The sequence below is a fragment of the Pezoporus wallicus genome, unplaced genomic scaffold (assembly GCF_028554395.1).
Source record: "Pezoporus wallicus isolate ANWC-B61680 ecotype Strahan unplaced genomic scaffold, APGP_CSIRO_Pwel_v1 contig_8791, whole genome shotgun sequence".
Lineage (NCBI taxonomy): Eukaryota > Metazoa > Chordata > Aves > Psittaciformes > Psittacidae > Pezoporus > Pezoporus wallicus.
Window position 1 is genome coordinate 1795710 of NW_026635603.1, and position 12178 is coordinate 1807887.

At 39.6% G+C, this 12178-nt stretch overlaps 1 protein-coding gene across 1 annotated transcript; it reads right to left on the reverse strand.

Annotated features, from left to right (window-relative positions):
- Window positions 1–3142: 3142 nt before the first annotated feature.
- CALM2 (calmodulin 2) lies at window positions 3143–11777 on the reverse strand. The gene is made up of 5 exons (XM_057396992.1): window positions 11622–11777; window positions 6529–6672; window positions 6348–6454; window positions 5469–5604; window positions 3143–4040 (listed from the first exon to the last, which is right to left on the reverse strand). Exons 2-5 carry the CDS (start codon window positions 6596–6598, stop codon window positions 4012–4014), a joined length of 342 nt encoding a protein of 113 aa, XP_057252975.1. The 5' UTR covers window positions 6599–6672; window positions 11622–11777; the 3' UTR covers window positions 3143–4011.
- Between the last annotated feature and the right edge of the window lie 401 nt (window positions 11778–12178).

Sequence of the window (12178 nt, forward strand, 5' to 3'; positions counted from 1 at the left end):
CAGTAACCAAGTTTTTCAGTGTTGTCCCTTTTGGCTGAACGTGACCTATTTTTATAGTTGGACCAGAAAACCCCAGTGTATTCATATACACAGTCATCTCAAATACCTACTTTTCTCACTTGGACTTGGGGGGGGGAATATGGCTTTTCAAGATGTATTTTTACAGATATTCTTTGCTAAACTATTTTTAGCTGAAAAGTCTATCTCTCGACAGACTGGCTCTGAATTAAACTTTCTTCAGTATCCACTACAACATGAAGACTTCAGTGGAAGACTGGCTTTAAATTCAGTGGACCAAGGAGAATTTTGGAAGCCTCCCTAGTGTTTTCACCCACCCCCACTGGAAATGGCCAGCAATGACAATTCTGAACTATGGAAGCTTCCCTTACCTACACAACAGTAAAACAGTTCAACACAGCTTCTCTCTTAACTGGACTGTTTCTGCCCAAGAAACACAGTATAGTCATATAATAAATGATATAAATAAGAATACAGTCATTTTGCTGCTTATTGTCCAGGATGTTACCAAACAGTGCCTGAAAGGGGCCACCCAGCTACTATTCCTCATCCAGTGATACATTTCCCCACCAAAATTCCACAGTTACAAGTGATTAGGGAAGTAGTATTTTCAGGACAGCTCACAGCCTTGAGGTACACAGCATCTTCTATAATCCTGCTTGGTGACATCCAACACTAGTAGGTCAAGTTAAGAGACATCCTTTAAAATTTATGAGGCTCAATGTAGACTTGCATATCTTCCTTCACTGGGAAGGACCACCACATGAAGACACTGTTGCACACCATGGCACACGTAGAAGCTGGCAGGGATGCTTTCACTTCACAGATCAGTTAGGTCAGAAGGGACCTCTTGAGATCACTTAGTCCAACTCCCTACCCAAGCAGGGCCATCTAAAGCCACTTGCCCAGCACATCCTCAGCCAGGTTCTGGATCTGCATAGGCTCCACAACCTGTGTTTGAACACCCTCATAGTAAAAAAGTCTTTCCTTCTGTACAAATAGATCATCTTTCTAATGTGCCCACTGCCTCATCCTGCCAGTGGGCACCACTGAGATGAATCTAGCTGTCTTCATTCCCTCCCATCAGGGTTTTGTACACATTGACAGGATCTCCCCCTAAGCCTATAAATTAAGATAACAGCAATCTTCAGGCACATCTCCCACCTTATCCCCAATTTTAGAACAGCACCACCAGGTGTTTTACTGCAATGTTGTACTACTTGTTCTTACTATTACCATATAGAATAAGAACCTCCACCATATTTAACAGGCACAATGAGGGATTGTATCTTAGCAAGCTACCAGAAGCTCTAACTTACAGTTATAAAGTACTCCTACATACTTAGAATGACCCAAGAACTACCTATTTCAGAATAGCAAAAGTACTTGCAAGTGACCTCAGTCAAAAGGTTCAAGTTTAGTGACTGCTGTCATGAACTTCCACACTGCTTCACCGACTGTGCCTCAGGAGACATTCTTCCACCAGCAGAAAGTACTGGAAGTACTGGAATGATACTAAAAAGTTACCATTCTGCAGTTAAACATTATGTAAACAAAGTTATAAGATTTCAGTATCAACCTAGACATCAGGCATTTCATTTAATTAACAGCATCAGACACACTAAACAAAACCAGCAGCTTTTCCTGTGACTTAGACACTCTCATCAGTGAGCAGCTAAAACGCAGTAAATAAAGGTGGCCTTGCCACCCATTCTTCATTCATTCCTTTTATGAAAGGGAATTATCTCAGCCAAGGCAGTCTTCCATAGCGGAGAAGACCTTTCTGCACTAGTCAGATGCTTCCACATGCACGCTGAGTTGGAGCAGAAGACTCTGGATGGATGTGCAATTCCCAGCCTACTGAAACTCGAGGCACAAGACTGGTAAATACAAATTCTTGTCAGATCCTTGTCTGTGTTACTTACCTCTAAAAATGAGACTTCCAATGCTCCTGCAATTCAGGATTTCACATGGTTCTTCTGATGGTTCTACAAAATTCTCATTCTGTGCCAGTTTAAGCACCTATGTTTCATCCACTAGCTCCTAGGCCACAGGATGAAGACTGGACAGCAAATGTTTGTCTGGTCACTCATTTTGTAGAGGGCAGACCCTAACTGCTAGAACATTTAGACTGTGTAAGCTTCCTGAATCAGAGTGCCAGTGCACAAGCAACAATTCTAAGGAATTCTGATCCCAGCAATTCAAACATGACTTTGAGATTTATGACTACAAGCATTTGATCAAGTGTTTCTGAATCCAGGTTCATCAGCTGTTCTAGTTTTACACCTTCACTGTAATTATAAATATCTCAGATTATTAAAACAGTTTTAAAGCATTAGGTAACTGCTCTGTTGGGACCAGTGAGTGTGACCAGATGCAGGGGCCAACACTTAAAGGCAACCAGAATCCCCAGACAAGATAACCATATAGCTGCCTATGTAACACCAGTCAGCTCTTGTCAGGACTAGAAGCAAAGGGCACAAACAGCCCCTGGCATTCTTCTGAGTCTTGGATTTGTCCTTGGTTAAAACCAGGCTTGTTTTCCACTTAAAAAGAAACTAAACCTTGACAAAAATCAGTGCTAGAAGCACAATCATGCACATTAGCTATCAGTAAGAAAATGTCTTCCTTCTGTACTTTGAAGTGACTGCATCCTGAATGGCAACTCAGACATGAGCTCCAGTAAAGTCCAGGTGTGAGACTAAGTTACCCCCATGTAGCAGCTGACATGGAATAAACTCCAAAATAATTAAAAGAAAGCAAACAGGTTTAGTTGTCTGAACAAGGAATTTTAATTTTAGGTCAACTATTGAACTAGGTCAACATCCAGTTCACAATGTCTACAGATAGTGGGCATAGCCAGTCACTACGGTAAGTTTATTGAAGCACCGAGCTCCACACAAGACTGTAAAATACATTTTAAACTACTAGTAAGAAAGCTTCTTCAAGTCAACAATACTATTAAGGGCCAGAGTTTAAGGACTAAGTTTTCACCTTCCAAGCTATTTTAAGACAGCCAATCATTTGCATAAGCAAACCAAACTGCTACATACTGAAACACAGAGCAGCAACGGTATTGAACAATTCTTGTAAATAATTCAAGGATACATTGAAACAGTATGGGTAAATTGTAATTTTTTTATTGGAAAACAAATATACAACTTGGAATGGATTTGAGGCAAATCGTGCCAGAAGCAGATTTTTTAAAATAAGTGGCTAAACAAAGTTTAAAAAGCATAGTAACAAGAGGAGAAAATGTTTTCTGGTACAGGACCAGCAGTACAAAAAAAACTTGTGTACGAGTACCTGGATAAATCACCCGTTTTGCATTAGTGCAACTTAAGTTTCATATTGTTGACTGTCAATCGTCCACAATGTTAAGACTCCACATTTCAACAACATGTTACAGGTATGGCCACAAACAAGTTACTGTGAAGCAAGCCAGGAGAATGATTTTTACAGTGCATTAGCCACATGTGTATATACTAGTCACATGGTTTTATCCTGCAGTTAGCTGCAAGAGTCCTTATCCTCCATCACAGAAAGCGGAATAAGCTCCTTTATATACTGGAGAAATAGAACCAGCATGTCACTTTAACTAAGGAATTGCTAATGCATGGTAAACCCTAGCTTACTTTATGTAACTTGTAACACTAGTCATACCTACATCTCCTAAAGAAAGCTACTTTTTTTAAAAACAGGTAACCCAGATGTTCCCTCAGTTAACCAACTCCATCTAACTTCAGATGTGCAGAAGGGCTTAAATATCCAGAGTAAGCCACATGCAACATTTGTTACTTAGATCAATTTTCCAAAAATCAGAACAATGACAGTAAGATAAAGGAGAAAAACATGGAGGAATGGCCTTCTAATTACTATACATGCATATTCTTTTGACAGTAAGGGAAAAACCTTTTACAGATAAGTTACAAACAGAGAAAAGGCAAATAAACAATTTTGTACAAGAAATTTAACACATTCTGTACAACGTCTTCACTTCGCTGTCATCATTTGTACAAACTCTGCAAAAGGAAAGAATTGCATGAGTTATTCAAAGAAAAATCTGAACTGCAAGATCTGAGAAGTGACCTGCCTTACTAGTGCTAACATTTTCAATACTACACTTCTGGTTATATTCAAAAGAGCATCTTCAAGACAGTACCCTTTAGCCACCAATCACATCTTAAACTCCTCCTAGTCTTAATGGCAAAATGCCTCTACTTTTATCAAAAAGAGCTGGTCCCTCAAACTGGAGAACTGTCTTACTTCCAAAGAATGAAACTTCACAGGGTCCTCCTGCCCACTGACATACAGACAAGGACATGATACCCAAGAATGACTAAGATCAGTAGAAATTGTGCTGAAGTGTCCATCAGTTAAGTAGGTGTACAACCAAGACACTGCAGAGGTTTCTATTTTTTTTTGTTTTTCAAAGCAGAAGAGCACAAGGTGTTCCTATCTCACCTGGCCAGCTTTAAGCAACTGAATCACTGTTTATTCATAGCAAAACGAAAGTTAGATCCCACAAAATAGGATTTTTCACTCATCTTGCTGAACTATAATTTTAGGTACAATAACAAAAAGAAACCAGGAATCTATGAGGAGTTAACTGGTTGCTGAAGTTTCAAAAGAGCAATTGGAAAGAAGAGGGATGTCTGCCCTCTCTAGTACCAGCCTCTGAACAGTCTATCTGCAAGTACAGTTATGAGGCAGTAGCCTTGCTCATAAAAATGCCTTTCACTTGCAGATGAGTGCTCATCCTGAGGCCACAACCAGAAAAGGCCTTAAAAGGAAACCACACCTACCCCTCAGGAACAGTAAATGTATTGCCTGAAAACACCCCAGGTCCTTTCTGTAAGATGCTCAGAAAGTTAAAATGAAACCAAGCCTAGTCCTTCTGAGCTGCAAGTAATTGTCTAACAGAACTCCTCCTGCTTGCATGACTTCATTCAAGTTTCAATACCAGGAAGAAAGGAGGAAATGAAAATAAGCAAATGCTGCACCCAATTTGTGTGAAATCATTTAGTAAGTCTTCTGGGTATTTTAGGAGCCTTCCCCCTTGAACTGGAAATTTTAAGAGAATTAATGAAAAATGAGTGACTTCCTACATTCAGATCAATGCTCATTAGTGAACAAAACAGTACGTGAACATCTCAGCTAGCTTCCTTATTCTAATGGTCATTAGACATCATTAGATTTAGAAAGTTATTTCTTACACAGCTGAATAGTTATTTTTTGCCTTTGGCACAAAGGTATTAATGCACTCAAGGTTAAAGCTATTTAGAGGTACAAAGTGTACAAACTAAAAGACATTAGCTTAAAGGAACACTAAGCGTTGAGAAGATCTCATCTGAACATTGCGCTGTTTAAATTTGGTTTGGCTATCAACATCAACACAATCACTGGCATGGAAAGCGCTACGCAAAAAGAATATGTTAACAACTCCTTACCTTCATAGTTTACTTGACCATCACCATCAATGTCTGCTTCCCTAATCATTTCATCAACTTCTTCATCTGTTAGCTTCTCTCCAAGATTTGTCATCACATGACGGAGTTCTGCAGCACTAATGTAACCATTGCCATCCTGGGAGGAGAAAAAGGAAGACTGGAATAGACTTGCCTATGGCCTAGTGACTTAACTGTAGGTTAAGAGTATTGTAGAGCAAGTTGGACATCAAGGAGTTAACACAGCTTTAGACACTAGCACCTGCACAAAGCGAACAGAAGCTGTAAGCATACCTTTGGTATTTTTCAGGATCTTAAGTCTTAAAAAGACATTTTAAAAATAACTTATCCAACACATTTTACTCTGGCTGTCCTATCCAAGGTATGTAGAGATCACTGACAAAGCAATCAGCACCTTCTGAAGCCTTTTTAGGTGACAGATGCCTATTCAGTCATGTGACTGACTGGTTCCAGCACCATTTCTTACAACACAGGCTGCTCATTCACCTGATTGATGGCAGACAGCACAAAGCCACAAGGCCTTCAGAAACCACTTTTAGGCATAACATCCTAGCTGGGACACTAGATATCGAAGTGTTGATATTATGAAAGAGAACCATTTTAAGAATATTTAAACAATTTCCCTGCCATTCTTGTAAAAGTATTTTAGTATCATAGCAAGTGACTGTGTAATAGTACCATTCACTATCATGATGACTCCTTTGATGCTCAGGTGACCAGAGTAGACTTGAACTTCAGGGTTTTTAGGTAACCTAGAGGTTCTAGATCACAGGATTGCAGATACCTCTCAATTCAGTGAGGAAGCTCCTTAGAAGTCACTGAGCCTTCATTAACAAATATTTAAGGTAAATATTTTAGTACCTTGTCAAACACACGGAACGCTTCTCTAATTTCTTCTTCACTATCTGTATCCTTCATTTTTCTTGCCATCATTGTCAGAAACTCTGGAAAGTCAATTGTGCCATTGCCTGCAAGACAGTTACTTTGTTAATAAAAACAAGTTTTAGACATGTTACTGCATTAGTTATTAGTAAAACCTTACCATCAGCATCTACTTCATTGATCATATCCTGTAGCTCTGCTTCTGTGGGGTTCTGACCAAGCGATCTCATCACTGTCCCCAACTCCTTTGTAGTTATAGTGCCATCACCATCCTTGTCAAATAGTGAAAAAGCTTCTTTGAATTCTGTACAACAAAAAAAGGAGTTAACCCCTTCAGCTTTGAAAGGTTGGGTTTATTTAACCATGTAAGAACCCACCACTGCTTGCTGTTGTAAATTACAGAACTTGATGTCATTCTCTTCAGAAAAATCTCAGTATACTGCTCAGTCCAGTTTAATTGTAATGCCAATATGGAAGCACCAGCATCTGGAAAACATCCTGCCAATCTAATCAACCAAATTTTGACCTAAGTAAGATGGAAGTTCATCTGTTTCACAAGCACTCAGATGCATCTCAAACAAGGATCCCTAATACAAAGCTGAAAGGAATAGCTATCTACAACTAGAATGATCCACATCCTTGGTAGGAACTGTTTGTCTCACAAGGAAACATGAGATTACTTTGAGAAAGCTGAAAAGCAGTACTTAAAATACAACTGCTACAGGTGACTAATACTTCTATTACTAATAAATCAATGGGAAAAGCTATAATCACTAACTAAACCCAAATTCTCATTATAGCTCAGTTCTGCTGGGCTTGAAACCTGAACAATATATACTACATGAAGCTGTAGGACCTGCACCATAGGTATTAACATTTGGCCATAGCTAGCTGCAAAGAAACTTCCTCCAGCCTTCTCTCTCAATGAACTTCTGCAGTTTTTCAGCTTCCTTATGTACACAACTCCAGTCAGTTGATCAAGGAAGAAAGCCACTGGCATCTTAGTTTCTGAAAGGCTGCTTAGAAAATTACATCAGTGCTACTGTACACTGAAACAGCCTTCACGGAACTAGTAAAAAAATGTTGTAACACTGCTTAACTGCATTTCCATGCTACCTCTTAACCCTCTATAATAGCTGTACTGTAGCCAGCAATATTAATACAAGCATAACATGTTTAATTGTCCAGTCCAAAAATGGGAGTTGGTTTTAATCCATGCCATCTGTTTGTCTTTGGCCACAGACCTTAAACTTGCTCACTGGACTGTAATAGCTCATATAAAAGTTAAACATGAAAAACATAGCTGTTCTCTTGTATAGTTCAGATCCTTTTACAGCTTTCAAGTTATCTGAGATCATGCCTTGGAGAACATGTTAGCTCAAGGGTGCTCCTGCATCAAAAACACTTCCAAGAATTAGTTTTTAGAATTTCCAAGCAGCCAGCTTTCCAGATGGTGGGCTTCCCAGACCAGGATTAGTCACAGTAAAAGCTGTGTTTTCACATGAACTACATGAAGTCCTACTTCATCCATTTCATACTCCGAAACACTCGAGGTGAGTACAAGCTGGCAAGTGTTAAAAACACAACTACAAAAATAGGCTTTTTATAGTTCATGAATGCAGTTATAATACCAGAGCCACAGCTGAGTCCCATCCAGGAAAAAAACACTCTTCTACATCTAACAGCCTGAAGTGTTCCAAAAGCCAACTCCCACTGTTTAGCACATAAGAATCAGAGCAAGGCTACCACGGGACCAGATTAAATAGTTTCAAGCCAGTATTGTATAACCACAAAGCAGAAACAGGCTTACCCGAACAGGCAGCTATAACCTGTGCCTACAGTAGCATCCAAACAGTCTTTGGAATCAGTTTCAGTTAGCTCAGGCAACAAATAGGTTTACCAGGAGTAAAGCTTTACACCAAGGAAGAAAAGGCTTTTAGGTCAAGCCTAGTAGAGAAGTTTGTAGTCTATCACAGAAGAAGGACCTCACAAGGGGAGCACTGAGTCTTTATTGAGAGTCAGATACTAAAGTGCAATTCTAAATGTTCAGCTGTTAACCACTTCATCCTACTTGAAGATCAACTGTCACTAGAACAAAGCCTTCACAGTATTGCAACGACCCTGCTGAGAAAAAGTAGCAATTTTTATGCAAAATCAGAAGACTTGCTTTCTACAAGATGGGCAGCGATGTATCCTGAACATCTGAGGTGAATCACTCAAAGGACAACTCTTCACCTTTTACTCGAAAATGCATTAGGCTGAGAAATAACCATAAAGGCAATAAAGCAAGTCAAAGATCAACAGCATACTCCTGTTTGAAATGCTGAATTGAGTTACGAACACAATTAGAATACCTCTTCAACTACATCCAGGAATCACCTCCAGTAATCAGAACAAAGGAGTAACAACCTATAGAGTTTAGACTATAACAACCTAGCATAGCTTTGGAGGATTTACAGCAATGGCCAGTGAAGGCAGCTATGAAACACGCTTAGTGAGCAACTCGGTTCTGGCTTCTGAAACATAAGATTATAAGTCACACCTCCCACACCTAAACATCTTATCACTCCATGCAGCATTTAAAGCAAATCCTCCCTGTATTCAACACTCCTCCATAGCAAGCTGCAAATGAAAATTCTCTTGTATCCTAGATAAGGCTAACCTGCCAGAAACCCAAGGACAGTGCTGGCAGAAAACACTCATCTTCAGGCCAGCCTACAAAGCTTCAGCCTTCCTTCTGAGAACTGCACTGCACTGAGAAATGACTACTTCTAGGCTCCACAAAAGAAAGGCTGGTCCAACAGAATGTGACCTCTAACACCCTAGCTCAAAATGTTCTATTTAACAATAGCTTCTGAGGCATGCCTGTACCACATCACCTTTCTAGATGAAGTGGCGGTCTTCAGTGACCTAATATGTTCATTGAACCAGAACTACCATTCCCACCCTCATACAGTTTAGCCAGCTATGTCTGGAACTTTTATAGGAGAATGTCAATTGTTTCCTTCACAGCTACCAGGAGCTCAACACTTGAACATGACTATTTCTAAGTCACTCTTGTGGTTAGATTCCCAATTGAGAACCACAACACACTAAGAACAAACACCATACACAGGCCTACTTGTTCAGTGCCCATTTAGACCTTTGAGACCTAGGGGAAGGAGTATAGCTCACTGGACCAGCTGCTCTGGGACAAAGCATCTTTGAAGTCACACCCCCACAACCACCCACATCACATGGTTCTGACCTGTATAGCTTTTTTAATACAACACTTAACCAAAGGGATACCCATTTGACTTGGCAACTCTAACTCTTACTGGATGAGATGCAGCCAGCATTGACACTAGACTTTCAAAACCAGTCTTTCATATAAACAAGACCTGGGAAGTCTTTCATCCCTAGCTATATAAAGGCAAGGACCTTCTGTCCTATATAACCGATGAATTCCAAAGGATGTAAGAACAACTGAAATCTTAAACAGCTGTAATTATGGTCTTCAGAGGTAGTTTTAAGCATAGAAACAGCTGCTTTTATTACTTTGGCCTATCATTTAAGAAAATAAGTATTGTCTCTACCTTGTAGCACCCACCTTTAACTCAAAAGCTACATATCTTCAGCTTAGTTGAAATGGAATGGTAAGGGGGCTCAAGCTTATAAAATCACAGTCTCTGTAAAAACAGAATCTGTATCTATGATTGTTTTCCCATACAAGACACTGGCCTTCAACAGCTGAACTAAGTAGACTGTTTGGACACCTGCAACCAAACCCTTCCTAAGCAGTACTCAGGGTGGTTCTCAACAGACCAGTTTATGTCTTCGTATCAGAGGTTTATGGTTTACCTGATGACTCATTTGCTTCATGAAATACTACAGTCAAACTGAAAGTGGCAGGCCATTTTGCACTGGATACAAAGTTATACTCTTTTCACACAGATGAAACCCCTCTATTCCAGTATGACAAGCCTATTAATACTCACTTTTGGCTCTGAAAAATGTACCATCATTACTGAATAGCTAACATTTGCACTAATCCCAAGGTGGTGTTAGTAAGCTTCCTGTTTATATTCCATAATCAGCTACATCAACTAATAAAGCGCCTACAGTTACAAACTGAAACAATGAACCATTACGGAAGAGATAGCAGTGACAGTTGATAAAGCCTGCCCTAACTAAACTGATCACAAACCCCTTAAGATATGTAGGCCACTTCCACACTTGCACAAAATAATCTACAGTTGAACTAGATTTGGCTTGTGTTTACTCATAAGACAATACCATGGCAACAAGTAAATAGACTAAGGACTTTCCACAAAACCATAATTAGTCTCCTATGAATTAAAGCAAGCTTGTGAAGTCTGAAAGCTAAAGAATGTTCTTACACTTCAAATTTGGCAATTATGTTGAAAACAAACTAGCTCATTATGACACTTCTGTTTAATACTGTGTCTTCAAGAGTTACACCACAGTTAAATAACACTACCTCTTAAAGGCTGTTATTTGTATGTGTGACCTAGTACTATTAGATTAGCAAAACCCTAACACCCTCTAAAATCTTTTCACATGACAGTTATGCACACCAAGACTTTCTAGTATTAACACTACACACTTGTCAGGTCAAAAACCCTGAAGTTTTTGAATGTCCATGGCAAGGCCTAATTCTGCATTACCAGCTTTAAGTCACATCAATTATTAGATCTGAGATCAGTCTTCAGAGAGCAGTGACAGATACTAGCTTGTGCAGCCTGCATGAGTAGGAGACAACAATCAAATTTTAGCCACTAGCAGATAGTTGTCGGTGCACATACATAAATGACTGTTAAGGGGAAAATACTAAGACACAAGATATGCATATTTATTCAAGCATTTCAAATCAAGTGCCAGGCCATTAGAACAGTGCACAGAACACTTGCACCCAAGCACACAGTGAAGTTCCAAATATGGAGTATCAAGAAGCCAGCCCCTGCTGTCATCAAAACCAGCTACACTGGAACATGCCCGACACAGGAGACTGCAAAGTGAATTATTTTTGCCTTCTGCTAGAAGAGCACTCCAGATTACAAGTCTTCACCAGAGACTCCTCCCCACCCCTTTCAGTTTCCAGTAGATAGGCCTTTAAAACTTGAGACAAATGGAAATATTCCACAATACTTCCTCAGTTCCTAAGAAAGCTAAATATCTTGTGTAACACAGTCACTGGATTAAGAGATGTGCCAGGTCAAGCAGGAGTAGCAACACAGCATATAAAAACCTCACCTGCAATCTGCTCTTCTGTCAGTTGATCAGCCTGCAAGGAAAGAGAATATCATTATAGTTGTAGCAAAAGTTCAAGGCAAAATAAGGCACAGAATTCTGAATATGGTAGCTGCTCTTCAGCACTTATCTGTAGCATTCTGAAATAGCTCTAACAAGCACAGCTCAAAAGTCATGCTTGCTTGCCAAGCAAGAACAGGCAGCCTGCCCTCATTTCCTGACCCTGCAGTATCTCATACACTCAAATAATAGATTAACATGTGTACCGAGCAACACTAGCAAAAACTCAAGGCACCATGCCCCTCTATACAAGTTTTAAACTCATTAACGCAGCAGCCTAGTGGTAGTTGTACTTTGGCAAACCTCATTTTTCGACCAAAAGCATTCAGCATTAAGTAATGCGAGAGTAACCCCTAAATCCCAAATTCAAGGCTGACTATTTTCTTCTGCTCAGTTAAAATGCCATAATTAGAAAGATGTACTCTTCTCTAAAATTAAATCATCCCTTGATTAACATGAAGCTTCATGTCCAAGACCTGACCATAAAAAAAACCCAACAA